We start from the raw sequence: 27,222 nt of genomic DNA on the forward strand, positions 1-27,222 counted from the left end.
CAGCCCCAGGGCTCCAAGAACACCTGGCTTCCCACTTATCAGTCCCAGTCCTCTGAGCGGAACCCAGGCGTCCGGCCCCCCACCCTCTGGGCGGGCATGGAGCCGAGGCTTTAGAGCCTCCCAGCCTGCCTTGTTCCTGTCCCATTGTGTGTGGGGCAGGGGCGGGGCAAGGGCCAGCACCACAGAGCCCCCTCCCACTGCCCCCTCCCCTTCCTAAGGAAAAGGTCTGGGCTCCGCTTGGAGGGCCAGAGCTGAGGCAAGGCTGAACATGGGCAACTTGAAGAGTGTGGGCCAGGAGCCCGGGCCCCCATGTGGCCTGGGGCTGGGCCTGGGCCTGGGGCTGTGCGGCAAGCAGGGCCCTGCCTCCCCGACCTCCTCAGAGCCCAGCAGGGCACCCGCACCCGCACCCGCACCCGCACCCCCACCCGCACCAGACCTCAGGTAAGGGCCCAGGCGGCTCGAAGCCGGGGGCAGGAGGGAGGGTGTCTGGCCCAGGAGCCCCGGGCTGGCAAGGGCTGGAGCCTGTAGCTCAGCCAGGAGGGCCGGGGCCCCCACACAGAAGGGCTATCAGTACGGAAAGAACAGGACAATCAGGGAGCCTCAGGTAAGAGACCAGGATCAGGACCAGCAGGCAACAGGTGAAAGCAGGGGGTAAGGGTGCCAGTTGACCAGGTTTGAATGCTGCTCTGCTGCTGCCAAGAGCTGTCTGACTCTGAGCAAGTCACCTAACCTCTCTGAGCCTTCATGTATATAGAATAAGGACAGAGCAGTGATTACTCCATGGAATTGTTATAAGTTTCTAGCTCATGGCAAGCCTTCAACAAACACTGGTGATTATTTAACAGAAAAAAAGAGGCTGGGGACGATAGTTACAGGAGAGTGAGAAGACCCACTCACAGAAATGGGAGAGAGCTGGCTCAGGAGACTCAGGCCCTCGGGGTGGGAGGCAGGAAAGACAGAGCCAACAGGCCCTTTTCCTCGACTCCTGGCCCCACCTCCTAGTGGCCGTCAATCCCGAAACTAACCTGGCATCCTCAGCCCCCAGAAGAGAGAAAGGGCAGCTGGAGGCCAGGTGGGGTGGCAGGCCAGGCAGGGGGGCCAGGGGCTGGAGGTAGCTCTGTGGGGAAGGTTCCGCACAGGCGCACCCGAGGCCCGAGTCCCTCCCTTCCTCCCCGACGCAGGCCGCAGCCTCTGGGAGGAAGTGATAAGGCCTCTGAGGCTTCCCTTCACACGCTGGTTACTGTCAGGAGGGGTATGAGTGGGGAGGGAAATCTGGGCTGAGGACTCCCTGCGGGGGCTTCCCTCAGCTCAGCCACGGGCTCCGTCCCCCTCATAGTAGGGATCCTCACAACTCCAGGGGGTGGGACACCCCACATCCAGAAGAGGCAAGGCGGGCCCTGAACAGGGACGAGGACCCAGCCTTGGGTCAGGAGCTCAGGAGCTCGGCGCCGCTGCCCTGGGCAGCCCAGGCTCTGGCAACACAAGAGACAGGCAGGCCTGGGTTTTGAAGGGACCTGATCCTGCCCATTGGGCCTCTGGCAAGATTCCTAACTTTTCTGAGCCTCAGGTCCCTCATCTGTAAATGAGGATGCCGATACCGTCTACCTCCTAAGGTGGCTGTGAGGGTGGACAGAGGAAATGTAAGGAAGCGTGAGGCAGGCGAGCAAGAGTCACTGGGGTTATTAATGTTGCCGGAGGGGTCTCTAGGGGGCACATCCAGAAGGAAATACACTCCTCCCCCATGACCGCTCCCCTGGGTCCCAGCAGCCCCCCGCTCACCCGGCCACCGGACGGGCCCAAGTTCCCTCGTGTGAAGAACTGGGAGGTGGGGAGCATCACCTACGACACCCTAAGTGCCCAGTCACAGCAGGTAAGGCCGGGAGCCCTCCCCATCCCACGTCAGGGTCAGTGTGGCTACGGCCAGTCCCCTCCTGAACTCAAAGGGACACTGGGAAGAGCCAGAGGAGCTAAGGGACACACAGGGACCTCTGGTGAGTCCTAGCCCTTGCCCCAAGTCCTGCCACAGCCAAGCCCAACCCAACCTCACCCCGATTTCCAGTCCCAGCCCCAGCCCTCAACCCACACCTGCGCAGACCCACCCTCCTGGCTCCCTACCCTGCCTCTGCACCCTGACCTGGTCCTGATCTCCATACACCCTGCTCTCTCTGCCTCTGCCCTCCACCCCAACCCAGGATGGGCCCTGCACCCCCAGACGCTGCCTGGGCTCTCTGGTATTTCCACGGAAACTGCAGAGCCGGCCCTCTCAGGACCCTCCACCCCCTGAGCAGCTGCTGAGCCAGGCCAGGGACTTCATCAACCAGTACTATAGCTCCATCAAGAGGTGAGACCGTGCCTTGAGACCCACAGCCCACCCTTGTCCTTTGGTGTGGGCCCCTGGTCCTGCTGAGCCCTCGAAAGGATGATCACCTTCCCCAGGACCCACTCCCATCCCCCACCCTGACACCAGCACCCACCAGCCTCCCCCCAACACCCACACAAAGCCTGGGGAACCTCTCCCCCCAATATGGCTTTCTTCTGCTCCCCTCTCCACAACAGGAGCGGCTCCCAGGCCCATGAGCAGAGGCTTCAGGAGGTGGAAGCGGAGGTAGCAGCCACGGGCACCTACCAGCTTCGGGAGAGTGAGCTGGTGTTCGGGGCCAAGCAGGCCTGGCGAAATGCTCCGCGCTGTGTGGGCCGGATCCAGTGGGGGAAGCTGCAGGTGTGGCTGGCCAGCAAGCGCCCAGGATTGGGACTGGGGGAGAGAAAAAAGGAAAGGAGCAGTGAGGGCAGCTCCTGAGGACCCCCTATAGGGTCCCAAGCAGTGGGGAGATCCTTGCCCATTCCCTTAGAGATTGGTACCCCTGGGGAGCCCTCAGCCCAATAGCTAACACCTGGTTGTTAAGCCCCGTATCAATGCCTTGGTTGGCTGCGGAGAGAAACACCCAAACATACTGAGTCAGTGAGGACAGCTGGGCAGTGATTGGGTCGGGGGGGGGGGGGGGTTGGGGAGTTGTCTGAGCAACAGAAGCATTCTTCTGGAAAAGGCCCCTTTCTGCTTCTTCCCTGTGCGTCCCACTTGTCCAGCCCAGTCCTCCAGCACCTGGGCCTCACACCCTCCTTCACACTCCAACCCCTGAAATGGCCTAAGATAAGCAAGCTGACCCACAGGGGAACTTAATCCATGACCTGGGCCTCCTTAGCTGTAGCCGGCCACCAAAGAATTTGGAATGAAGCCACATGCTCAGTAAATCCCCAAAGGAGCCTCCAATAAAAGAACGATCCTGTCTGATACTTGCACCCCCTTGAAGTTGTTCAAAGCTCTAGCTCAACTTTGAACCCATCAGAGCTTCCATATTGGATCCCACTCACTGCCACACCCCTTCCTTGGCCCCAGACCAGCCGCTGCCACCCCCTGCTTCTGTCACTAACACAAGCAAGCAAGGGACCTCCCAGCTCCCTGCTGGTGGCCCCACTCAGCCAGTCAAGGTGCTTCTCCTAGCATCAGAATGTCAGGATGGGCAGACTCCCTAGACAGCCAGCCACCTAGTGCGGCCAACCGCCTTCCCATCATCAGTGTGCTCAAGGAGAGTCTGCTGACTGGCTGGGGTCACCTGCCTTTGCTTGAGCGCCGTGGGTAATGGGGAACTCACCACCCACACCCTTAGGTGGCCTCCCTGCCACTTGGTGCCCTTCCCCAATCATCAGTTTGGCAGTGACTGGGTCCCTCCTCTGTATCAGGTACTGAGTCAGCTTCTGCAGGGGTGGGGAGATGTCCCAGCCAAGGAGATAAGGAGCAGACCAGGCTACGTTGGGTGTGTGGGGTGCAGGGGAAGAAGGCAGGGTCAGCGTGGGTGCAGATGGTCAGGGAGGCTCCCCGGAGGAGAAAGAACCGTGACGAGTGACCCCGGCAGCCTTTGGAGGCTGCAGAGGAGGTGGCTACTCCCTCCCCTGCCTCCTCACCTTCTCCTAGAGCTGAGACTCAAGAGCCCTTCTCCCCCCCCCCACCGCCCCCCATCCCCCTGCCTCGGCTGGCTCAGGTGTTCGATGCCCGGGATTGCAGCTCTGCCCAGGAGATGTTCACCTACATCTGCAACCACATCAAGTATGCCACGAACCGGGGCAACCTCCGGTGAGTGCCCCCTACACTGCGCCAGATGCCACCCCTCCCCGCCGTGACAGTGAAGGCAGGGCTCTGACACCTGTCGTCTTCATGTGTCAGCTCGGCCATCACAGTGTTCCCCCAGCGCGCCCCAGGCCGCGGAGACTTCCGAATCTGGAACAGCCAACTGGTGCGCTATGCGGGCTACAGGCAGCAGGACGGCTCGGTGCGGGGGGACCCAGCCAACGTGGAGATCACTGAGGTGGGCCCAGAGAGGCAGAGCAGGGGGAGGCCAGCCAATGAGGGCTCTGTGAGGGGGCGTGGTGGTCCAGCCAAGGAGTGGCCGGTGGAGCAGGGATGGGGGACCCTGAGATGAAGGAGGGAGATGCCAATGAAGGGCGTCCCCGAGGAGGGCAGGAGGTTGGGCCTCTCAGACCCACCTCTGGCCCTGCTCCCCACCAGCTCTGCATCCAGCACGGCTGGACCCCAGGAAACAGCCGCTTTGACGTGCTGCCCCTACTGCTCCAGGCCCCAGATGAGCCCCCAGAACTCTTTGCTCTGCCCCCCGAGCTGGTCCTCGAGGTGCCCCTGGAACACCCCACGTGAGCATGAGAGGGACTGGGATCAGGTGGAGGAGGGGCTGCCCTGGGGTGGCCAGGCAGGCCAGGCTCCACAGGCAGCCTGATCCCCCGCCCGGACACCCCCAGGCTGGAGTGGTTTGCGGCCCTGGGCCTGCGCTGGTATGCCCTCCCAGCGGTGAGCAACATGCTACTGGAAATCGGGGGACTGGAGTTCCCTGCAGCCCCTTTCAGCGGCTGGTACATGAGCACTGAGATTGGCACGCGGAATCTGTGTGACCCTCACCGATATAACATTCTGGAGGTGAGGGCCCGTGGGTAGGGAAGGAGATGCATCCCCTTTGGGCTGGAGCCTGTGACTCGCAAATAGGTCCCCACCCTGTCAGCAACTGGGAGAACCTGAGTGAGGTCCAGGCTGCCTCCTACACTAGAATTTTGGAGGGCCCCGGGACGGCGAATCTGGGGCAAAGGGGTGTACATGCGTGGGTACAAATATGCAGTTATTTTTCTGGGATCTATAGTTCTATAGCTTTCCTCAGATTCTCAAGGCAGATCTTGCAAACAATGTCATTTTAGAGATGAGAAGTTAAGATCCGAGGCAGAGAAGTAACTGGCCCAGGGTCCCTCTCTCTGCTCAGGGGTGCCTTTGCAGGCAAGAACCTGAACCAGCCCCAAATTAAGCAGTCTGGCCTCTCGACGGCCACCTACCCACCCTCACTCCTTCTAGTCATGAGTTCCAGACAAAGATGTTCTCCGTCCACTCCCCCCAAACTTGTCCCTACCAATGCCTTGCACCCCCGCTCCCAGGATGTGGCGGTCTGCATGGACTTGGATACCAGGACAACCTCATCGCTGTGGAAAGACAAGGCAGCGGTGGAAATCAACTTGGCCGTGCTGCACAGTTACCAGGTACACAGACCCAGACCGGCCAGGAGGGAAGGGGCTGGGGCTGGGGCTGGAAAAGAGGGAGGCACTTAGAGACGGGGGCAGGGCTTGGACACAGCTGGAAGGAGTACCACGGTCCCTGGGGCACACTGGGCCTGCGCTTCTAGGGACACAGCACCTACTATTCCAGGCGCCACAATATGGGGGTAGAGTGTGCTTGGAGCCCTGCTGATTGGGACATGCTCAGTAATGCAGGCCCCCAGGGCAGAGTGGGTATTGTGATGTGTGGGGACCCCCTGGATCCTGGAAACGCCAACTCCAGGACTGAAGGCCTGCTCAGCATTGTTGGTTGAGGAAACTAGCACGTGCTGAGAACTTGGCCAGAGTTTAGGATGTTTTGGTTCAGGGGCAGGACAGACAGACATGGGAGACTGGAGCTGCTACTGCTGAGCTTTGGGCACGCCACGCCGGCTGCAGCCAGGGGTGACAGCATGGTGGGAGAACACAGCACGTGTCAGATGTGGGGTGACTCAGGGCACAGCGGTGATTGGGGTCACAGAAGTGTGAGTCTGTGGGCTGAGTCTAAGCCCCTGCCTCCCCAACCCCAGCTGGCCAAAGTGACCATCGTGGACCACCATGCTGCCACCGCCTCCTTCATGAAGCACCTGGAGAACGAGCAGAAGGCTAGGGGGGGCTGTCCTGCCGACTGGGCCTGGATCGTGCCCCCCATCTCTGGCAGCCTCACCCCCGTCTTCCATCAGGAGATGGTCAACTATGTTCTGTCCCCGGCCTTCCGCTATCAGGTGCCCACCCCGCTGGCTCTCGCCCGCTGTGGCCAGCTCTAGCGAAGCAGCCCCCAGGGGCCTCCAAAGGTTTGTTTTACTTATCTCCTCCTCCACTCCCCCCCATCACTCCCCTGCAGCCAGACCCGTGGAAGGGGAGTGCGTCCAAGGGTGCCGGCATCACCAGGAAGAAGACCTTTAAGGAAGTGGCCAAGTAGGTGCTCTAGGAGCGCTGCCCTTCCCCCCCACACCCAGGGGACCAGCTCTAGCAATGGGAAGGCCCACCAACTCCCACACCCACCACCCAGTGCCCCAAGACCTTGCCTGGACCATGCACCTGGGGAGGCCCTGGCTCAGTGTGCCTGGTACCGCCCTCACCCTGCCCTCGCCTGCAGTGCAGTGAAGATCTCTGCCTCACTCATGGGCACCGTGATGGCAAAGCGAGTGAAGGCGACCATCCTGTATGGCTCCGAGACCGGCCGGGCCCAGAGCTACGCCCAGCAGCTGGGGAGACTCTTCCGGAAGGCTTTCGACCCCAGGGTAGGGCTAAGCCCAGTGGAGTGGGGATCTGGGAAGGGGGAGGGGGCCCATCCGTATCTTCAAATGTGCCCTGGAGGACAGAAGAGGGTCACAAGTCAGAGCCCAGGAGGAAGCCCAGGATCCAAATGGATTCAGGGATTGAGTCCAGGCCTGAGTCAGGGTCTGAACTGTGCCCTGCCAGGGAGGGTCAGGGTAGAAGTGCCAGGAAAGCAGGGGCCAAGGCCCTGGGACATCGGTCTTCTCCTCGTCCACAGGTCCTGTGCATGGATGAGTACGATGTGGTGTCCCTTGAGCATGAGACGCTGGTGTTGGTGGTGACCAGCACATTTGGGAATGGTGATCCCCCAGAGAATGGAGAGGTGAGGCCTAGCAGGAAAGGGGCCACTGGAAATGAGGGGAGACTCAAAATGGGGTGGTTGGGCAGGAACCCCACCTCCATGATGGAGAGTGGAGATGCCTTTAGAGTCCCCCAGAGTGCAAGTGTGGACATTTCACTGGGACCCGAAAGCCTGCACAAGCCATACTCCAGCCCCACCCCCTCACAGTGTGTCCCCGGGTCATATCCATTATCCATGCAAGTGTTTAATATGTGGAAGGCACTTGGCTCGCTGACGAGGTCAGACTGCTCCCAAGCACTGACTAGTCAGAAAAACAGCGACACTCCACTTACTACTCAATTTCAGCTTTCTCTTTTCTTCTTTCCTTAACAAAAGAAAAGAGCGCTGCTCAGATGTCAACAGAGATTAGGCAACTTCACTTTCCGCACAAATCTTTAAAGAAACAAACTAGAGCTCCACCACTGAACATTTTATTATCAGCCATTATCTTTCCAGCTTCTCTGTCCCTGGCGGCCCCGGCTACAATCATTCCTCATGCCCTTGGCTGTTGCAGCTTCTAGGTGATAAATGCCTCCTGAGCGCTAGGTACCTCCTCAAGCAGCCCAAAGCAGAATTCTGAGGCAAGTTCCCACCGACCGCCCTGCCGACCGTGCTGCCCATTTCAGCCGTCATTCTGATCTGCCTTGTAAAGAATAACAGAATCACTTCCTTTTTTAGTATAAAAGTGGTATTTACACTACCCTATGAAGACACAGAACATTTCTATCACCTAGGCAGTCCCCTTGTCAGTGCCCCCAGCCAGCCCCTTCCTAGTCCATCCCTTCCGTCAGCCAGGTTAGTTTTGCCTGCTCTAGGATGTCACAGAAAGGGGAGCACACAGTAAGGAGTCGGCCCGTGTCTGAGGCTCATCTCACTGTGAGCGATTCAGTGCCTTGCTCCTTTCTACTGCCGAGCAGCAGGCAGCGTTCACTCTGTGAACACACTATTTCTCTGTTCTCCTGCTGACGGACGCTTGGGTCGTTTCCAGGGTTTGGCTATTATGAATAAAGCTGTTATGAACATTCTTGGGCAAGGCTTTTGTGGGCTTATGTTTTCATTTCTCTTGAATAAATACCTAGGAGTGGAATTGCTGGGTCATCGGGTAGATGTATGTTTAACTTCAAAAAAAAAACCAAAAAACAAAAAAACCCAAAAAAACTGCCAAACAGCCACATGGATTGAACTGCACCTCTAAGTTCTGTGCATTTCAGTGTATGTAAATTTCACTCCTTTTTTTTTTTTTTTTAAATGGAGCAAACCTAGGAATATGGCCCACAGAAAATATTCATCAAAGCCACTAACAAGAATGTTTATAGCAGCATTGTTCATAATAGCCCCACACTGGAAACAATTCCAATGACTGTCCACAGTAGACTGGATAAATACATTGTGGTCTATTCAAATTCTATGCAGCAATGAGGGTGAACGGATCACAACCACACGACATAGGTGAATCTGGAAATATAATGTAGAGGGAAAGAAGCCAAACACAACAGAATCGGACCATAGGGTTCACTTTGTATTAAGTTCAGAAAGAGGCAAAAGGAATCCTTGGTTTTAATTGGGACAATGGTTGCCCCCCCGGGGTGGGAGGTGGTAACTGGGAGGGGTCCAAAGCTGAATTCTAGGGTTCTGGCAACATTTCCTGAGACAATGCTGATGACACAGGCACGTTCAGTTTGTGAAAATCTAGAAAGCTATACGTTTATGATGTGTGTGCTTTTCTGAACGTGTTACACTTCAACAAAAGGTTCAAAAAATAAAATTAAAGTAGTACACACTAATTAGGGTGAATGTAAAGGCCCGCCACCCAGATTGCACCTAGGGCTAACACTGGGGTGTTCCAGGCTTGCCACATTTTGGGTTTTGCTGTGTGAAGGTGTTCCGCGTAGCTTTTAGCTATTTTCGCGGCAGCACATGACATAGCTCAGCCTTCTAGATGTCAGTGCCACCGACTAGCGATGGAGGCAATGCACGGAGACTGAGGGCTGTTTTCCACCTGTCAAGTTGGCTGAAACATTAAGGACTGGCCACATCCAGTGTTGGTATGAGTGAGCAAAGAGCACTCTCCTGCTGTGGGCAGATCTGACCACCCACCTCATCCCGCCTTTAAATTCTGATTCAGCAACTCCCCTTGCAAGGACTACCCTACCAAAACACACAAAAGAGGAGGTGGGTGTGTGTATATACAAATGTTTGAGCATTGGTCACAGACCACCCAGATTCCTGAGTCAGACGAGTCTCCTACATGTGGTCCATGAAAATGTGGGGACACTATGCAGCCATTCAAAAAGGGGTCAGTCTTGGTGTGTTGACCTGGAAGGAGGTCCATGATAGGTTGCTGAGGAAAAAGCAGCTAAGTATGGTGTGGCCCCATTTTTACTTGTTGGGAAAACTATAAAGACCGATACATATGGAAGTACAACCAAACAGATCTGGGAGGTTAAACACCTGTCCATAGAGCACATGCCTTGGGGGCGAGGCCTGGAGGAAAGGTAAGGGCAGATTTTTCTCTTTTGTTACTTTATGGTTCTGTAATGTTTTCAAAAAGCCAATACCAGTTTTAAAATTTTCAGAACAGGGGCGGCTGGGTGGCTCAGTCGTTAAGCGTCTGCCTTCGGCTTGGGTCATGGTTCCAGGGTCCTTGGGATGGAGCCCCACATCGGGCTTCCTGCTCGGTGGGGGGCCTGGTTCTCCCTCTCCCACTCCCCCTGCTTGTGTTCCCTCTCTCGCTGTGTCTCTCTCTGTCAAATAAATAAATAAAATCTTAAAAATAAATAAATAAATACAATTTTCAAAACAAATTAAAATCAGAATTTATAAATAAGGATCAGCCAACTGCAGTTTTAAACTTCTGTGTGGTTTGAAATAAAACAAAACTAACCATGATACTGACACTTCCCCTCCCCAGAGTTTTGCGGCGGCCCTCATGGAGATGTCCGGCCCCTACAACAGTTCCCCTCGGCCAGAACAGCACAAGTGAGTGGGGCTCGGAGCTTAGGGGGAGGTAGGAGGGAGGGCAGTGAGGCATGTGGAGACAGTGAAGAAAGGAGGGCTGAAATGTTCTCTCTCTGTGCCTCCCACAAGCTAGAGGACAGATGTGAGGAGGCCTGGACCCCCATCACAGCTCAGGATGCCCTCCTTCCTTGTGACCTGGCCATTCACAGCCCCCGGAACTCTGAGGGCTGGTCAGTCCTGAGGTCCCCTTCAGAGAGGGGAAAGGAGGCACAACGGGGCCTGAAAGCACAGAGATCCCCAGGGAGACAAAGCCAAGCCCAAGGGCAGGGTCTTTCCTATCCCAGATGTAGAGACCCCGGAGCTGTCCCCAGGCTGTGTCTGGGCCTGCACCATGCTCCCAGTTCTCTGGGACAGCCCTGTCTTTGTCTTCTCTTGCCAGGAGTTACAAAATCCGCTTCAACAGCGTCTCCTGCTCAGACCCGCTGGTGTCCTCCTGGAGGCGGAAGAGAAAGGAGTCCAGTAACACAGACAGTGCAGGGGCCCTGGGTACCCTCAGGTGTGGGAGCTGCAGTGAGGGGAGGCATGGGCGGGAGGGCAAGCTGCCGGGGCATACAGGGGGCGGCGACAGGTGTGGGCTCCAGTGACGGCTCCCTGAACCCCAGGTTCTGTGTGTTCGGCCTGGGCTCCCGGGCATACCCCCACTTCTGCGCCTTCGCTCGTGCGGTGGACACACGGCTGGAAGAGCTGGGCGGGGAGCGGCTACTGCAGCTGGGCCAGGGAGATGAGTTGTGTGGCCAGGAGGAGGCCTTCCGTGGCTGGGCCCAGGCCGCCTTCCAGGTGAGCCCCTGGGCCTGTTCAAACATGTGACCCAGGCTTCGCCTCCCACCCCAATTCTGGCTCCCTCCCACCTGCACTCCTCCCCCTTGAGACATGCAACATTGAGGCTGGAGGCCTTGCTGCTGTCCTGATTCTGTTTGGTTCTCTGGTCCCATCCTGTTCCTTCCAAAATCCACCCTCATTTCACCACTGTACAGCCAGCCCTTCTGGCTCAGTACGGAGCAGTGGATGACGCGGCCCTAACAACACGGGAGGTGGCCGGCCCAGGCAGAGGAGAGCAGAAAGGGCGCCCGCAGGTAGAGCCACAGCCAGGCACAGAAGGGGCCCTTGAGTGGGAGCCTAGAGGGTGAGCATGCAGGGCAGGCAGGGTGGAGGGAGAGGGTAAGGCCCAAGAGAAGGCTGGACAGAGGCGAGGGCTGAAACCGAGGCCAGCACAGAACCTACAGGAAGTCAGAAGCCAGACAGGCTTGGGGAGGTGCCTGGACAGATGGCGTCCTGGCTCAGGGAAGTGCAAGGAGGGGTGCATCCCAGGGCTGTGACTTTCTCAGCCTGGGCTTCCCCCAGAGGCAGCGCTGCCTGGTCTGGGGATTATGCCTGGAGGCGAACAGACTCCTCCCTGTCTAACACTCTTTCAGGGCATTGCTCGCCCCACCCAGGGCTCCCAGGCTTGACTTTATCAGGTCTGGCCTGAGGGAGCCGAGGGGGACTTGCACTGAGGAGGGCTGCGGGGGAGCCTGGCACACGTGGAGGGTTTGCTGGGAAGGAGAAAGTCAAGCTGAAGAAATAGATAGGTTCAGGTTGGGAGGAGCAGAACAGGAAGGAAAACAAGAATCCAGATGAAAGGAAGCGACTGGAAGCTAGGGGTAGAACAGGAAAAGGAGCACAAGGTGAAGTTTTAGGGATACTGCTTTAGAGACACAGGGTCAACGAAAGGAATATCCAACTGGAAAGCAGGAAGACGTTGACTGAGCTAGGGTGGTAGCAGTGGGGCTAGGAAGGAAGGGAGGGGGCCGAGGAAGGAAGGAAGAGATATAAGACCTTACACACACAAAAGAAAGATTAACAGGACTGGTGATATGCATTGGGAGGAGAAGGAGCAACCAATCATGGGTGAGCCCTGGATTTCAAGCCTGGGCCGGGACCAGCAGTCTGCAGGACTCCTACCTGAACAGAGACCAATAGGATATGCACCCTCCCTGGGGTCCGGCCCCAGGGGCCCCTCGAGCCCTTGTGAGCAACGCCAGAAGGACAGAGCGGCCAGAGACCCCTCCCACAGCCACCCAAATTTGGTGTCCCACTCCCGGGAGCACTGTAGGGTTTTTACATAAAGCATCTCATTTCATCCTCCCCAGAACCTAATGAGGTGGAAAGAGGGCTCAGTGAGGCATGTGGAATGTTAAGTAGAGGAGTCAGAATCTGAACGCACTTGGAGCGCACAGCCGCATTCACGGAGTGCTACCGTGTGCCGCGCACCGTGCTCCCCGAGAGAGTACCACTCACCAGATTACGGAACCAGTGGGTGTGACACAAGTAAATATATGCAAAGGGAGAGCTAGTGCAGTGGCCAAGCCATGAAATGAGTCAAAGAACAGGCACTGTCAGCCTCAGCCACTGGGGCTGCTGAGGCCACAGGTGAAAGCCCCCCCCCCCACCAATAGTCCCAGGAACAGAAGGAAGGTGGCCTCTGGGGACCCCACAGCCCAGCTCAGCCTCCCGCCTCAGCCTCCCTGAGGCTGGCCTCAGGGTCCCCGTGAGTTGAGGACCTGGTAGAGGACTGCCACCTCCCCTCACAGCCGTAATGCCTGTGCTCAGAGCCGGCTGTGCTCCGCTCTCCCTGGTGGCCCGAGGCCCTCAGCCTTCACCACCTCGCCCCTCAGGCCTCCTGTGAGACTTTCTGCGTGGGACAGGATGCCAAGGCCGCCGCCCGGGACATATTCAGCCCCAAACGGAGCTGGAAGCGCCAGAGGTACCGGCTGAGTGCCCAGGCCGAGGGCCTCCAGCTGCTGCCAGGTGAGGCTCTGGCCTCCCCCTGACCCCGCTGGCCCTCTGGGCTCCCAGGGTCCCAGGACTAAGTGTCAGCGGCCCAGCCGGGTTCCCAGCTCACTCTCAGTCTCCCCCCAGGCCTGATCCACGTGCACAGGAGGAAGATGTTCCAGGCTACGGTCCTTTCAGTGGAAAACCTGCAAAGCAGCAAGTCCACGTGAGGAGGACCACCTCCCCCCCCCGCCCCCCCCCACACCTGTCCTGGCCTCCCCTCCCCTCCCCTCTGTCCCAGCACGCTCCCGCCCACGCCCTCCTTGCCCCCTTCTAACTGCCCCAACTCCTGACCCGCAGCCGGGCCACGATCCTGGTGCGCCTAGACACTGGAGGCCAGGAGGCGCTGCAGTACCAGCCAGGGGACCACATAGGTATCTGCCCGCCCAACCGGCCCGGCCTCGTGGAGGCGCTGCTGAGCCGCGTGGAGGACCCGCCTCCGCCAGGAGAGCCCGTGGCCGTGGAGCAGCTGGAGAAGGGCAGCCCTGGTAAGGCCGGGCAGTCTGGGGCATGAGTGACAGCCTGCTCACCCCCCTGGCCTCAGGGTCCCCGTGAGTTGAGGACCTGGTAGAGGACTGCCACCTCCCCTCACAGCCGTAATGCCTGTGCTCAGAGCCGGCTGTGCTCCCTCTTGTCGGGCTGACCTTGTGGCTGGATGGTCCACAGAGCGTGGCTCCTTTCTCAGTACCCGCCCCTTCCCCCCAAAAGGCTGCCCCACTCTGGGCTCCCCCTAAAGTCTCCTCCTGACAGCCTACCCCGCTCTGTAGCTGGCCTCGGGTCTATGTCTTGCCACGTTGGTGCCTGGCATTAAAATAAGAACCCAGACCAACCCAAACCAAGCAGAGGCCGCCAAACACACACACAAAGGGGCTGCCCAGACAGGCCCACCACCACTGTTCAAGGGCAAGGTCTCTGATAAAACACAAGGCGTGGTCAGTCCTGGGATACCCCCAAAGCAATGACCACCTCAGACTCTGCAGTTTCAGGTGGCCCCTTCCTCAGACCTCCCCTGTATATCACCTGCAGGTGGACCGCCCCCCAGCTGGGTTCGGGACCCCCGGCTGCCCCCATGCACGCTGCGCCAGGCTCTCACCTTCTTCCTGGACATCACTTCCCCGCCCAGCCCTCAACTCCTTCGGCTGCTCAGCACCCTGGCCGAAGAGTCCAGCGAACAGCAGGAGCTCGAGAGCCTCAGCCAGGTGCGGGCGGCCCCAGTGGGCAGCAGGGGCTCGAGAAGCGGGATGAGCCAGGCGGGAAAGTGGGTCCACCTGGCTAGCACACCCTGGGGTTTCGGACCCAGCTCTGGAGTCACTAATTCAGCTCTAAATTCTCGGTGCTCAAGAAATGTTTGTTGGCCTGAACTGAAGAGGGAGAAACCCCAGGAGGCTCGGCTCAGGAGGAGTCAAGAAGGGAGGTCAGCAGGCAGGGTTGGGAGGTTCCGAGCCCATTGCGCCCTGCTCCCGCCAGGACCCGCGGCGCTACGAGGAGTGGAAGTGGTTCCGCTGCCCCACGCTGCTGGAGGTGCTGGAGCAGTTCCCATCGGTGGCACTGCCAGCCCCCCTGCTCCTCACCCAGCTGCCCCTGCTCCAGCCCCGGTACTACTCGGTCAGCTCAGCACCCAGCGCCCACCCAGGAGAGATCCACCTCACAGTAGCCGTGCTGGCATACAGGACGCAGGGTGAGGTGATGGAAGGCCAGGGGCAGGGCCACACAGTGACCCTGGGATGGGCCCCTCATGGGCACCCTCTCCTCCCCAACCCCCAGATGGACTGGGCCCCCTTCATTATGGAGTCTGCTCCACATGGCTGAGCCAACTGAAGGCTGGGGATCCCATACCCTGCTTCATCAGGGGGTAAGTGAGTACTTCAGGGGACGGGGGTGGAAGGGGCATCGAGAAGAGAGCATCTGTCCAAGCAGGGGTGGACAAAGTGCCACATGGATGGCCAGGGACAGATGGAGGAATCAGCAGGGGCTGCACAGGGTGAGGGTGGGAGTTTTGGTGAGGGGTGTGATGGGGAGCAGGGAGGACCCACCTAACACATCTTGGGAATGCGGTATCTGGGTAAGCTACTTTAGAACTTTGACTAAGCTTTGGGTGTTTTGCTAGTTTGGACTTAGGGTCCTGTCTCAAAGCTTCCCTTCCCAGAGACAGGGCTGGGGTTCAATCTGCAGGCCCTGCTGCTTTTAGGTACACGATGCCCCTCGTTACATCCTTGGGGTCAGTCTGATATTGGGAGGCATGGCACTTGGGAACTGGTGCCCTGTTCAAGGCCAAGTCCCCACTTAGTCCAGAGAGAGCTAGTTAGGTTACCACAGTATCACTGAGGACTCAAAGAAAGTAAAAGATTGCAGGATACTCTTCCCTGGTGCTGGGTTCAGTAGCCTTGCCCCATCCAGCAGCCAGGACCCAAAGCCTCAGGGGACGGGGGGGGGGGGGGGGGGGGGGGGGGGGGGCGGGGGCGGGGGGGGGCGGGGGCGGGGGGGGGGGGCGGGCATGCGGAGAGACTTAAAAGAGTCCCCAGGACGGGCACCAGTTAGGTCCAGTAACCCAAACACATCCAGGAGGCTAAATCACAAACTGTACCAATCTACTAAATGCAAACCAAATACCAACATTAAGGCTAGGATTTGAAATTGTTAAAGACTCAGTGAATCCATTATGAACCAAAAGCTGTCCTTCCCTTCCCATATGTTGTAAGTCTCCTAACTGAGCTATCAGAACATTCTTCAATTCAAATTAAATCATATTCCCTTTGACCCAACCTCCAGAAACACAGGTCCAGGGAGTTTCTGCCTGCAAGTAGAGTTCTTTTCATAAACGCACCATGCCCACACTGAGCTAGAGTATGTCGTAAGCACTTGACAACCCATTCACCGGTGGAAGTTGAGTTCTCCTCTGGAGTTGAAGTTGGTAAGAATGTGCGAGCTGGGAAAGCACAGGGCCCTGACAGAATGTTCCCCCACTAGGGCTCCCTCCTTCCGACTGCCGCCTGATCCCAGCTTGCCCTGCATCCTAGTGGGCCCTGGCACAGGTATTGCCCCCTTCCGGGGATTCTGGCAGGAGCGGCTGCACGACATTGACAGCAAAGGTGAGACTGGGGACCAAGGGAATGACCGGAAGACAGGAGGGAGTCACACAAATCTAGGGGGAAAGGGACGGGGGCTGGAAGACAGAAGCCAGGCAGGAAAGAGGGCAAGGAATGGGCCACAGAGGTGAAAAGAAGCTTATTAGACCAAGGGGAGGGCAGCGCCCTGTTGGTCTGGCTTCCTGGGGCCAGACACAAAGTAGGTGCAGGACTGGGTTAAGGACAAGGGGGCAAGGGGAACTGGAAGTCTGGAGAGGATGCGACCAGGACTCAGAAGGCAGAAATGCCCAAAGTGTACTTGGCACCGTGCCGGAGCTCACCTAAGTGTGTCCAAGACTCAAGGAAGCTACAGGATGTTCAGGCTGGACATGGGGTGTGCAAGGCAGCTGGTAAATCAAAAGAAGAGGGTTGTGACTGATAGGAAGGCAGACAATGTGGAAGCTGAGGATGTGCAAGAATATGGGGTTGGAGCAGGGACAGGGCTAGATGGGAGTCCTGGAACTTCCGTGTTAGATGGTGCCAGGGGCTTGGAATTCTAAGTCAGAAGCCCCACGTTCTAGTGCAGTGCCACCACTGGTCATTCCACCCAATGAGCCACCACCTATTGTAATCTGCTTTTCTGTGAGCGTCTTCTCTGTAAATCAGGTCAGGCAAGGTCTCTGTGAGAGCATCCTGCACTCTCCTGGAGGCTAGACAGCCGAGAGTGGTTGTTTCTATTCGAAAGGCGTGGGCCATCCGCCTGGGCGAGGTTAGTCGGTGGGAGATGTCGCTAGGGCTGCGCCCCCGGGAGAGGGCTCTCCAAAGCCCCAGTGCTGCTTGCAGGGCTGCAGCCCGCCCCCATGACTTTGGTGTTCGGCTGCCGATGCTCCCAGCTCGACCACCTTTACCGCGACGAGGTGCGGGATGCCCAGCAGCGCGGAGTTTTTGGCCGCGTCCTCACCGCCTTCTCCCGGGAGCCCGACAGCCCTAAGGTGCGACACCCCGAGGGCGCGGGGGTAACCTGAGACTGGGCACCGGGAAAGGGCGGAGGTGCGCTCCGGAAGGGCGCGCAGACCCAGGCCCGGCCCCGCCCCTCAGCACCGCCCCACCCCCGGCGTCACTCAGGCACCCGCCCCCACTCGGCCCCTCCCGCGTGCCTTTCGGTTCCCCTGACCTTCACCCTAGCCCCGCCCCTTGCTTGGCTCCACCTCTCTAGAGCCCAACGCCACGCACATAGGCGCCGCCGGGCCCGCGGAGAAACTGTTCGCCCCCAGGGCCGGACCCTCCCTCCAAGAACCCCTCCCCCCGGGCGCGCCCCTAACCCCGACTCCCCTCAGACCTACGTGCAGGACATCCTGCGGACCGAGCTGGCTGCTGAGGTGCACCGCGTGCTGTGCCTCGAGCGGGGCCACATGTTTGTGTGCGGCGACGTCACCATGGCAACCAGCGTCCTGCAGACGGTGCAGCGAATCCTAGCGACGGAGGGCGACATGGAGCTGGACGAGGCCGGCGACGTCATCGGCGTGCTGCGGGTGCGGAGGGCGGGGCCACGCAGGGGCGGGGTCATGCCCGGGGCGGGGCCCACTCCTACTTGGATCCGACCCCCGTTCTGGCCCTTTCCCCGCAGGATCAGCAACGCTATCACGAGGACATTTTCGGGCTCACACTGCGCACTCAGGAGGTGACAAGCCGCATACGCACCCAGAGCTTTTCCTTGCAGGAGCGACATCTGCGGGGCGCAGTGCCCTGGGCGTTCGACCCGCCTGGCCCAGACACCCCCAGCCCCTGAGAGTCCTGTTTTCCATCCCAGTTCCAGGAGAGGGGCCGTCAGTCCGCCGGAACAGCCACCTCTCCCCTCCCGAGGTGCTTCCCATCTTTGTCCAGAGTCTGCCCTAAATCATCTTATTCCGGGGAATGAGCGAAATGTCCCTCTCTAGGTCTGTTTACTTGCCCCAGGTCTGGAGGCCCCCTCCCAGGGCCTACCGTCACCCCTTTTGTGTTCCTTAGGTGAATTTTAGATTGCCTTTACCTCCCCCAGGAGTACCTTATCTTGAAACCTAATCTCTAAATCAAATATTTATTATTGAAGATTCACCATAAGAGACTGGACCAGGTGTTATGAGAGCTACTAAGATGCCTAACCCAGCCCCATCGATTAAAATTACAGCATGACAAGCTTTGTCTTTTAATTTGTGCAGTTGAAGGTCGTAGTAATTCTTTGAAAGGCAGTGCTATCCTACATACTCCACTCTGACCCAGCGCTCTAGAAATGTGGTTTCCAGCCAAGCACAGACAGTTCTGTGTAGCTTCCTTGCTCTTGATTGAGAAGCAGGTGCAGCCCTCAGCTCCCAGGAGTGGGAATGCCAGAGACTAAGGTCACAGAGATGTGCAACACAGCCATGAGCAACATTTACTGCTGGTTTCAGACAGGATGAGGAGCCACACCCACTTTCTCCGACATCACACCAGTGCTGAACTCCAGAAACATCAGCCCTCCGTGGTCTTTCCACTCACAAGTCCCCATGGCCCTCCCTCCACAAGTCCCGTGGGACCCTGAGGGCCAGGCCAGCTTGAAGGGCCCACTGGGGTTCAGGTCCCGTCCCTGTTTCCCTAACATTTAGCTAGGCCTCCGCCTTGGGCCCTGTCCTCCACCCTGAGGCTCCCTGGGCATTGCTTCCCAGGCAATTGCTGAGACAGCTAGTTGGGGTGGCGTCCCCTTAGCCCCTCCAGGCGGGGATCATCTCTGAGACCTGCTGCCAGATCTTTTGGCATCTCCTCTCCTACCCTTTCTCTGCTCTCTGGGTGAGCTCATCACTAACCTCCCCCAACTCCTGCCCAACTAAAGCATCCTTAGGCCTACAGTCTGGGGGAGTGGGTCTCTAAAGAGGGCTCGGTGTCACGTCCTTGCACTCCACCTTGTCTGATCTCCTATGGCTGGAGAAGCCAGGGAACCTGGGGGAGGAGAAGGCTCTTGGCAAGCATTCCAGGGGTTTAAGTTCCAAAGACGACCATCCCTATCACCCTGAATTCCCACCACTGCCCCCATCCCTCCAAGTGTGGCTCCACCCAATTTTCTATTCATTCCCCAACTCCCCCACACCCCCACCCTCCCGCCCCATTAGACAACACTGACCCTGAGGAGCCCTCTCAGTCAGTGCCAGGGGCCTGACTACGCTCCTTCTGGGTGTCTGTGGTCTCCTGAAACCTTCCAGGGAGCAGATTCTGGGTCCTCTGGGTTCTCCACTGCTGTCTGGGGCTGGAGGCAGGACTGGAGCCTGGTGAGAAAAGCCATCAGCTGGCCAGTGTGGTGATGCCCACTGTCCACCCAGGGTCTGTCCCCTGCACACCCTGACCACCTCACCATCACTTGACCAGGATGGCTTCTCCTCATCGGGCGAGAGTGTCTGGGAGGGGCTGGACCAGGGCCTGGACAGGGAAGAGGCTGAAGCCTCGCCCCACAGTTCCTGCTGCTGCTGTTGATGGAGCTAAATGGAAGGAAGAGGAATGATGGGCTCTCTCGTGCCCCACAGTGGGAAACCCAGACCCTGGACTAGGTGCAGAGGCTTCTCAGACCTCCTCTTCCAGCTCCTACCGAGTATTTCCTTACACTCTATGCCCCCCACTCCATCTCCATTTCATTCAGCTGCTTTCTCCCCACATTTCTCTTTCTGGTACCCCCCTGCTCACCTGGTGCAGGTAGATGGCATGAAGACTCATCTCAGCAGAAGCAAGCTCTGGAAGCTGGGCCAACTTCTGGCCCCCAGTGCCTCCTGGGGACACACAGCTGAAACAGAGGGCACAGTACACCAAAGACATGCCCCTCCCCCCTGCACCCCACAGCAAGGGCCAGACTTGATCTCCCCTTCCCAGGGCCGCTACGTACTCCTCCTGGAGGACCAGCACCCTCCTCACCAGCTGCTGCCCTGCCTCTCCGTGCCCCACCCTCACCTCGGGTCCTGGGCAAGGCGGGAAATGGAGGCCAGGAGGCTGGCTGTGGCTGCAGCTGGGCAGGGGGCCGTGGGGCTCAGGTCCCGTGGGGGCAGGAGGGGCTGCACCAAGAGGTTGGCCAGGAAGGCCTCGGGCTGGGAGCAAGAGAAGCGGGCATCAGAAGAGAGGACAGGAGGGGAGGGAGGAAGCCTAGGAAAGGCCTGGAGCAAGCTAGACCAGGGAGCAGGTTAATACAAAAAGTGAGATGGAATGGAGGGACCGGGGGTGGTGAGGGCAGAAGGCCAGGCCAGGCTGCAACTCACCAGAGGTGAGGAAGAATCACTGAGCACCCCAGGCGTGGGGGGGCTGCGAACAGAGGTGGCGCCCCAGGCTGCTGCATCTTGTTGTACCCTGCCCCGAAGGTGCCCCAGGAACTTGGAGCTGTGCCCTGGGGGGCGCCATTGTGGGTGCACCAGGGAGAACCTCATCAAGGAGAGCTCAGTCTTCCCATCCTCCGCACGCTGAGACAGTGAGGCCTCTGTCTGTCCTGCTGAGAGCCACTGAGAACAAGAACAGTCAGTCATTCAGATGCTGTGGACACTGCTTTTACAGCTTCAGTGGGAGCCTCGTGGGGTAAGCGGGACAGGAAACACTGGCCCGTTTTCCAGGTGAAAGAACAGAGCCCACGATGGGGACCTGCTCAAGACCACCCAAGAATACAGCAGTAAAGCAGGACCTCGGTCTAGAGCCTGCACTAGCAGAGGGCGTGGGCTTAATGTTTTGCCAGCCTACGCACACTGGACCCCAGGGCTGGCCTGAGCGCCGTCTTCCAGCCCCACCTGCTCACCAGCTCATGTCTCCGCCTCTCTGGCAGTCTTTCCTCCCACTTACTGGAGTTACAATGCACTGAGAACTCTGTCAGGGCTCTATACACATCATGTGCTGTAATCCTCCCAGCCCGTGCGCATTAGCTACAGTCACCGTCCTCATCTGACAGATCAGGACACGAAGGTATGAGGAAGTGAAGTGACTGGCTCAAGGTCACCGGTGGCCAGCAATGAGATTGGAGTGGAACCCAGCTCTGCTTGGAGTGAGGCAAGCAAAGCCCTGCCCAACCACAACCCCACACAGCCAGGGATGGGCTCTAACCTGAGGGTGGCCGTGGCGCTTCACATCCATAAGGGCGAAGGAACAGATGTCCCCAACTCCAGCCACATCCACAGTGAAGTGATGAAAAAAGTCAATGATCTCCAGGGAACGAGGGGAGAACCAGAAGAGCAGAAACAGCGGAGTGAGGAGAGGGGACAGGAGCTCCTCCAGGAGGGAGACCTGGGGAAGCAAGGTGAGGCTGAGAAGGGGTTGTTGAGGGGGCCCACGCTCGCGATCAGCGCCAAAAGACCCCCAGGGCCGCTCGCCGCGGCCGGGAACCTCTAAGCCAGTCACCTCCCGGCTCCCGAGATGGTCAGCCCCGAGCCGAGCCCGTTTGTCCAGAGCCCTCTCCCGGGCGCCCGCGGGCTCCGCAGCCCCCCTTCGGGCTGGACCCTCACCGCTCGGTACTGCAACAGCCGCGCCATCTGCCGGTAAGCGCTGGCCCTGCCCGCAGGGCCGGGCTCCTCTGGGAGGTAGTGCATGTGCGCCAAAGCCGCCTGCAGCAGGAACTGCGGGGAACGACTCCGGCCCTGCTCTTCCGGAATGAAAGACCTGGAGGGCGGGATGGGGGTGGAGAAGGGGCCTGCGGTTAGGAACTGCGGATGGGCTGCAGGGCTGGGGCGGGGGGGGGGGGGGGGGGGGGGGCGCTGACGGCGGGAAGGGTACGGATTCGCGGGAGGCTCGGCCCCGGGGCAGAAGAATGCCCCCCTCCTCTCCAGACGAGCTCCGCAGCACCTGGCCACGGTGGCCGTGACCCCGAGCGCGGTCATGGCGGTGAGCACGTGCTCCACGGCCAGCACGTCCTCGTCGTAGACGGTGAGCACGAGCAGCGCGGCGAAGAGCGCGCCGGCGAAGAAGACGAGCTGGCGGGCCAGCAGCGCGAGCAGGGGCGCGGGGGGCGCGGCGGCGCGCAGGAAGGCGGCGGCGGGGCGGTAGGCGCGGGCCAGGCGCGCACGCAGCTCGTGCGGCAGCTCGTTGAAGTGGCGCAGCTGCAGGTGGGCCAGGCGGGACCAGCGGCGCGCCCCCAGCGCCCCGGGCTCGCGCCGCAGCAGCTCCGCGTGGCTGTAGAAGGCGTGCAGCACCTGCCAGGCCAGCACCAGCGGGCTCAGCGCCAGGTTCACGGCGGCCAGCAGGAGCACCGTGCGCCGCCAGCGCGCGGCCAGGGCGCCCCGCTGGTCGCTGCGCTTGTAGGCGTCGGGCAGCTCCCAGCCCCCGCGGAAGAGCGAGAAGGGCCCGCGGAAGAGAAGCAGGTCGACGTTGAGCGCCAGGCCGCGGCTGAGGAAGGCCGCACTGCCTCCCCAGGGCAGCGCGCAGCGGGCCGGCAGCAGGCCCTTGTTGGCCAGCGCCACCTTGTAGTTGGTGTAGCGCAGGATGCGGTGGTGGACGTCGAGCTCGGTCAGCGGCCGCGGCTGCACGCACAGCCCCCCGCTCTTCTGCAGCGCCAGCAGGCGGGACTGCACCTCAGCCCAGGGCACCGAGCTGAGCTCCTCCTGAGGAGAGGGCACTGTTGAGCGCCAGCAAGCTGGATTCCTCGGCACGGTGATGCCCCAACTCACCCTGAGCAGAGCTACGTCCCTCATTTGCCCTCTCCCCACCTTGGTCTCCCACTGTCCTTCAAGGCATGAACCCTGCCACCTTTCCTTTTCTGCCCTCTCTTGCCCTCCCCTGACCTCCCCTGACCTTGTCACAAACAATTAGGACACTTCTTCCTTTCATCCTCTTCTGAATTGTGTTCCTCCTGCCCCTGCCTCTCCTGAGGCCATGAGTCATGTGCTTCCCGGTGACACCCTCATCATTTAACTTCTTCAGGTATCAGAGTTCAGCTCCTGAAGAGCAGATATTCTGGACCCTCCCCCCTCCTCCCGGAACTTCTTCACCTACAGCACAGAACTACTGCAGGGAACGCAAACTCTCCTTCCCATTCCTAGGGTGCTGGCCAGCACAGGGCCGGAAGCCTCCTCGTCTCAGCATGCTTTGAGACCCCCGAGCCCCATCCCGCTCCACCACCAGATTAACCTGCCTAAGACACTGGCTGTGTCCATGTCTGGTGGGGTGCTGTCAGATCTCCCTTGGGTCTCATCTGCAAACCTCACGTTAGCCCAGTTTCACCCAGCTGCCCCAGTCCGGCTTAGTCAAGTCCCTCCAGGCCGGCCTCTCCAGTCCATCCCTGGCTCGCCCCTTCCCCTGGAAGGAATAGGGGAGGAGGAGAAAGAAGGGAGGACGCGGAAGAGAAGGGTCAGCAGCCTCCTGGAGGAGCAGTGGTCTAACTGCTGCCCTCCCCGACCTGTGCTCCCCTGGCCCTCTCCATCCGCCCTGCACTCTGCCTGGGGGGCTTTCTGAAACCTCTCCCCTTGGCTGGGCAGGAGAGCTGTGTGGAAGGTTCTGCACTTCTGAGGGGAGCAAGGGAAGCTGGCTGCAGAAGGTAGCCTTTGAGCTGGGCCTTAAAGAAAGAACTTAGGAACCCGAGCAAGAAGGAGCGTGGACCAGATGAGGGCAGTGAAGGAAAGAAAGGGCAAAGCATGAACGGGGACAGGGAAGGGGCCCATCGCAGTGGCTCACTGTACTAGAAAGGGAGGCCAGACACAAGGGTGGGATCACCCGATGGGGCCTGACCACTCAGTTGCAGGCTGGTGGGTCCATCTCAGTGCTGCCCCACTGCTGGCATTGGGGCTTGGAATGCCTTCCCATTTCCTATCCTTCCCAGCCCCACCCAAATTCCTTCTGCCCTGTAAAGCCTGATGGCCACCCTTCCTCTAAATTACCTACTGTTTTGACCACAAGTATGTGACCATAAATCATTTTCTATAACTAAATGAACAAAATTCCATTAGGGTCCGGACCGTATTTTCTAAGTGGTGGTACCCCACCTCCTGACATTACTCAGGGCCTGGGCAGGTGCCTGCTTTCCACTGGGTCCTTCTGTCTGCACAGCCCCCACTCCTCCCCTATTCTCTGCCCCCCCCCCCGACAGGGCCCCTGTCCGCAGCCTCGCCCACCCAGCTCACCGGGGGGATGTGCAGGGCCTCCCTGTAAAACACCTGGATGTCCCAGTAGCTGAAGAGGTTGCAGACTGAGCGAAGCAGCTGTAACAGCCAGAAGGCTGCAGCCAGGATCAGCAGGAAGACCAGCAGGGGGCTGGAGCGGATCCTGTGTGGGGCGGGACAGATAGCAGCGAGAAAGTGGGGGCCCAACAGAAAGGGAGACCAGACTTGGGGAGAGAATGGAAAAGTCACAGAGAGGGGGACCCAGCTAAACCAGCGGTTCTCAAAGTATACGCCCGGGGAGTCCCTGAGGCCCTTACAAGTGTCTGCAAGGTCCAAATATTTTTCAGGGAACACTCAGGTTTTCTGCCATTTTCACACTCATTCCCTCATGAGGGTACAATGGACTTTTCCAGAGGCTGTGTGTGTGACATCACGTCGGCAGCTGATGGAATGTGTGCTTCTGCATTCTTAGATTTTAAAATTATTCTCAGCTTTAATCTCTAATAAGGTAAATACAGATAGATATGATTCTCGTAAACAAAAGCCCTTGGGTGTTCCTGATCAAGTTTAAGTGTATGAAAGGTGTCTGGAGACCACAAACCTGGAGAACCGCTGGTTCAGACCCAGGGACAAAAGGCTGGGTGGCTCTTGCCTGCTCATCTCCCCCAGCCATTCCCCCAGCCAGCTGTCACTCACCGCTCGGCACACTGGGAGGAGGATAAGATGGCATCCGCCAAGGTTACTTTGTTGTGGAGCAACCCAAGTCTTGTCCGGTTGTTTGGTTGGTTGGCAAAGAGGATGTTGTAATCCACGCACCGAAGGAGGAAGGTTGTGAAGGTGACAATGAAGACAAATTGTCTGGGAGACAGGGAGTGCAGTGATCAGCCTCCAGGCCAGCCCTGGGGGGTCCTCCCCACCCTGCTGAACCCCTGGGCTGCTGGGGGTGAGGGGGAGCCATGGACATGCTGGGTGGACTAGAAGCAGCAGGGACTACTGAGGAAGCAAGATGACAGAGTTTGGGGGTTGGGACAAGCATCTCACCCCAATTGGAAGACATCCTCCAGCAGGATGCAGGCAAAGCCATTCCTCTGGTGGTAGCTATAGATGTGATAGCGTGTGTCAAGAAATAAGCCTGAGGCAGGATGGGCCTTTCTTGAGGACCCCTCTCCCTCACTCCCCCAAACCACTGCACCCTCAGAGCCTCCCTGCCAAGAATGCCACCAGCCCCAAGCCCCCCCCCCCCCCCCCCGCCCAATGCCACTGCTGCCAGGCCCAGCACAAAGGATATCTTGGTGAAGAAGCTGTCCAGGTTCTGGATGTGGTGCCAGGAGCCTGGACACAGAGGAGAGACTGTTGGGACTTGGCTCTCACCTGAGTGACCAGTTCACACCCTCAGGAGCCCCCAGGCCCTCCCCAATGCACTCCCCTCACAGCACCACACCCACACTTACCTTGGAGCCCTTCGGGCACATGGAGCAGGGGCTGCTGATCCTCCCCATGGAGGGGTGAGTCTTGGGACCCCTCAGGGTCACAGTCTTCCAGCCGCTCATAATCCTGCTCAGGGATCAGAGGGCCTATCCGCAGCCCAGGAGGGTCCTGGGGGCATCGGCGTGAGGCAGGGGGAGTCACTGAGGCTGGGGGTGGGGTGGAGTGGGAGCCCCAAGAGGGGGGAGCAGAGGTGGGGGTCATCGCGGGCTGTGCCTGCGTTGTGGGGGTGGGGAGGGCACTGTGGCGAGGCTGAGAGGCCCCTGGGGCCTGCACCGCCGGGCAGGGGGGCCCCAGGACCAGAGGGGGAGCCGAGGAAGGGGAGCTTCTTGTGTGAGGGGCAGGGGACAGAGAGAAGATGGAAATCCTCCCTCTGCCAGGCCCCCGACATGGAGGAGGAGGAAGAGGAGGCAGGGGCATGGGGAGGAGAGGCACCGATCCAGGCCCCAGGTCTCCCCACGGCCCCAGCCGCCCTCTGCTCCCCGCCCAGCCCACTCGCCTCACCATCAGGCCACTAGCTTCTCTGGAAAGCTTGGAAGAATAGGAGCTGCTGCTGCCTCCACAGAGGTCTGGGGTGCTGAGCAGGGACTTCAACAAGGATGGTGACAACAACGCGGTGACTCAGTCAGGGCAGGCCTCAGGCGTCCCAGCTCTGTCACCTGTCTGACCACTCACGTCCCTTCCAGGGCAATCTGCGGCCAAACCTCTCAGGGCCAAGCCTCTGTGCCTGGGAGGGGCGCAAGCTGGAGAGGCAGGGACTAAAGAGCATGCAGACCAGAGACACCTATAGTCCCCTCCTCAGACCTCGAGTGGGTTTAAAGGGGAGGCCAGAGAGTAGCAGCCAAAATAACACAGCAAAAAGAAACTCCTATCAAAGGATTATAACACTATGAAGCCGAGATGTTAAATCTTTGGTTCCTTAAAATCCTGCCTCCCCTCTCCCTACACACACACACACACACACACACACACACACACACACACACACACACACACACACCTCAAAGATCAACAGAGAAATACTTTAAGACCAAAAGCAAGAAGAAAAAAACAAGAAAGGGCTGGTGTTCAGTTTGCCTGACGGCACTAAGGGAAGAGGGGAGACTGCGTGCTTCCGCGGCCAGGTTGGAAGAACTTGAAGAGGGGAAGGCAGCGAAGAAAGGAGGGGCAGCTATCCTGGATGTGGGAAGCGGTTTGGGGAACTTACAGTAGAAAAGGGCCCCTTGGAAGTTCTATTATGTTTGGTTTTTTTTTCCTTTATCCCCATAGACGCAAAAAAACCCTCTCCCCCAGTCCTGATCCAGTTTTAGGGGCCCCCTGAGAACCATCAGAGCTGAGCCAGCAGAAGGCAGCTGGGGGACCGGAATTTGGAAGGGTAATTTGAATACCCAGAGAGGAGCCGGCTGAGTTGAGTTCCTTGCTGCCACTTCAATGAGGAGGAGGAGGCAGCTGTTTGGTGGCATGTCCGACGCCATTCCTGAGGCCCTGAATCACCAGGTTTCCTACTGAACCCCATTCCTGA

At 58.9% G+C, this 27,222-nt stretch overlaps 3 protein-coding genes across 5 annotated transcripts in view; 1 reads left to right on the plus strand and 2 right to left on the minus strand.

The window, feature by feature from the left end:
* Window positions 1–17,632, minus strand: part of KCNH2 (potassium voltage-gated channel subfamily H member 2) — a 62,565-nt gene extending 44,933 nt beyond the window's left edge. Inside the window, exons 1-2 of the mRNA XM_027574577.2 lie at window positions 17,499–17,632; window positions 2,627–2,752 (exon numbers count right to left, since the gene is read on the minus strand). The gene's annotated coding sequence lies outside the window, so the exon portion shown is untranslated. The remainder of the gene's footprint in view (window positions 1–2,626; window positions 2,753–17,498) is intronic.
* NOS3 (nitric oxide synthase 3) lies at window positions 220–19,034 on the plus strand. Of its 3 annotated transcripts, XM_027574572.2 has the most exons (26): window positions 220–441; window positions 1,768–1,870; window positions 2,193–2,341; window positions 2,557–2,719; window positions 4,038–4,129; window positions 4,220–4,361; window positions 4,562–4,701; window positions 4,807–4,981; window positions 5,485–5,586; window positions 6,171–6,365; window positions 6,485–6,558; window positions 6,740–6,884; window positions 7,139–7,243; window positions 10,173–10,240; window positions 10,659–10,775; window positions 10,882–11,056; window positions 12,934–13,066; window positions 13,178–13,256; window positions 13,391–13,578; window positions 14,117–14,289; window positions 14,558–14,768; window positions 14,855–14,942; window positions 16,058–16,179; window positions 16,999–17,147; window positions 17,493–17,687; window positions 17,783–19,034. In XM_027574572.2, the coding sequence occupies exons 1-26, from the start codon at window positions 269–271 to the stop codon at window positions 17,942–17,944; spliced, it is 3,618 nt and encodes a 1,205-aa protein (XP_027430373.1). In that variant the 5' UTR covers window positions 220–268; the 3' UTR covers window positions 17,945–19,034. The 3 variants fall into 3 exon arrangements, with proteins under 3 accessions (XP_027430373.1, XP_027430374.1, XP_027430375.1); XM_027574573.2 differs by lacking the exon at window positions 10,659–10,775; XM_027574574.2 differs by lacking the exons at window positions 14,855–14,942; window positions 16,058–16,179; window positions 16,999–17,147; window positions 17,493–17,687; window positions 17,783–19,034 and having other exon boundaries at window positions 14,433–14,567.
* ATG9B (autophagy related 9B) lies at window positions 18,974–26,640 on the minus strand. Its single transcript, XM_027574580.2, has 14 exons — window positions 25,667–26,640; window positions 25,504–25,547; window positions 25,257–25,321; window positions 24,912–25,073; window positions 24,237–24,378; window positions 21,967–22,721; window positions 21,630–21,783; window positions 21,232–21,411; window positions 20,406–20,642; window positions 20,104–20,237; window positions 19,843–19,939; window positions 19,517–19,640; window positions 19,289–19,430; window positions 18,974–19,107 (listed from the first exon to the last, which is right to left on the minus strand). Exons 1-13 carry the CDS (start codon window positions 26,205–26,207, stop codon window positions 19,303–19,305), a joined length of 2,763 nt encoding a protein of 920 aa, XP_027430381.1. The 5' UTR covers window positions 26,208–26,640; the 3' UTR covers window positions 18,974–19,107; window positions 19,289–19,302.
* Between the last annotated feature and the right edge of the window lie 582 nt (window positions 26,641–27,222).

This window comes from Zalophus californianus, chromosome 12 (assembly GCF_009762305.2).
Source record: "Zalophus californianus isolate mZalCal1 chromosome 12, mZalCal1.pri.v2, whole genome shotgun sequence".
Lineage (NCBI taxonomy): Eukaryota > Metazoa > Chordata > Mammalia > Carnivora > Otariidae > Zalophus > Zalophus californianus.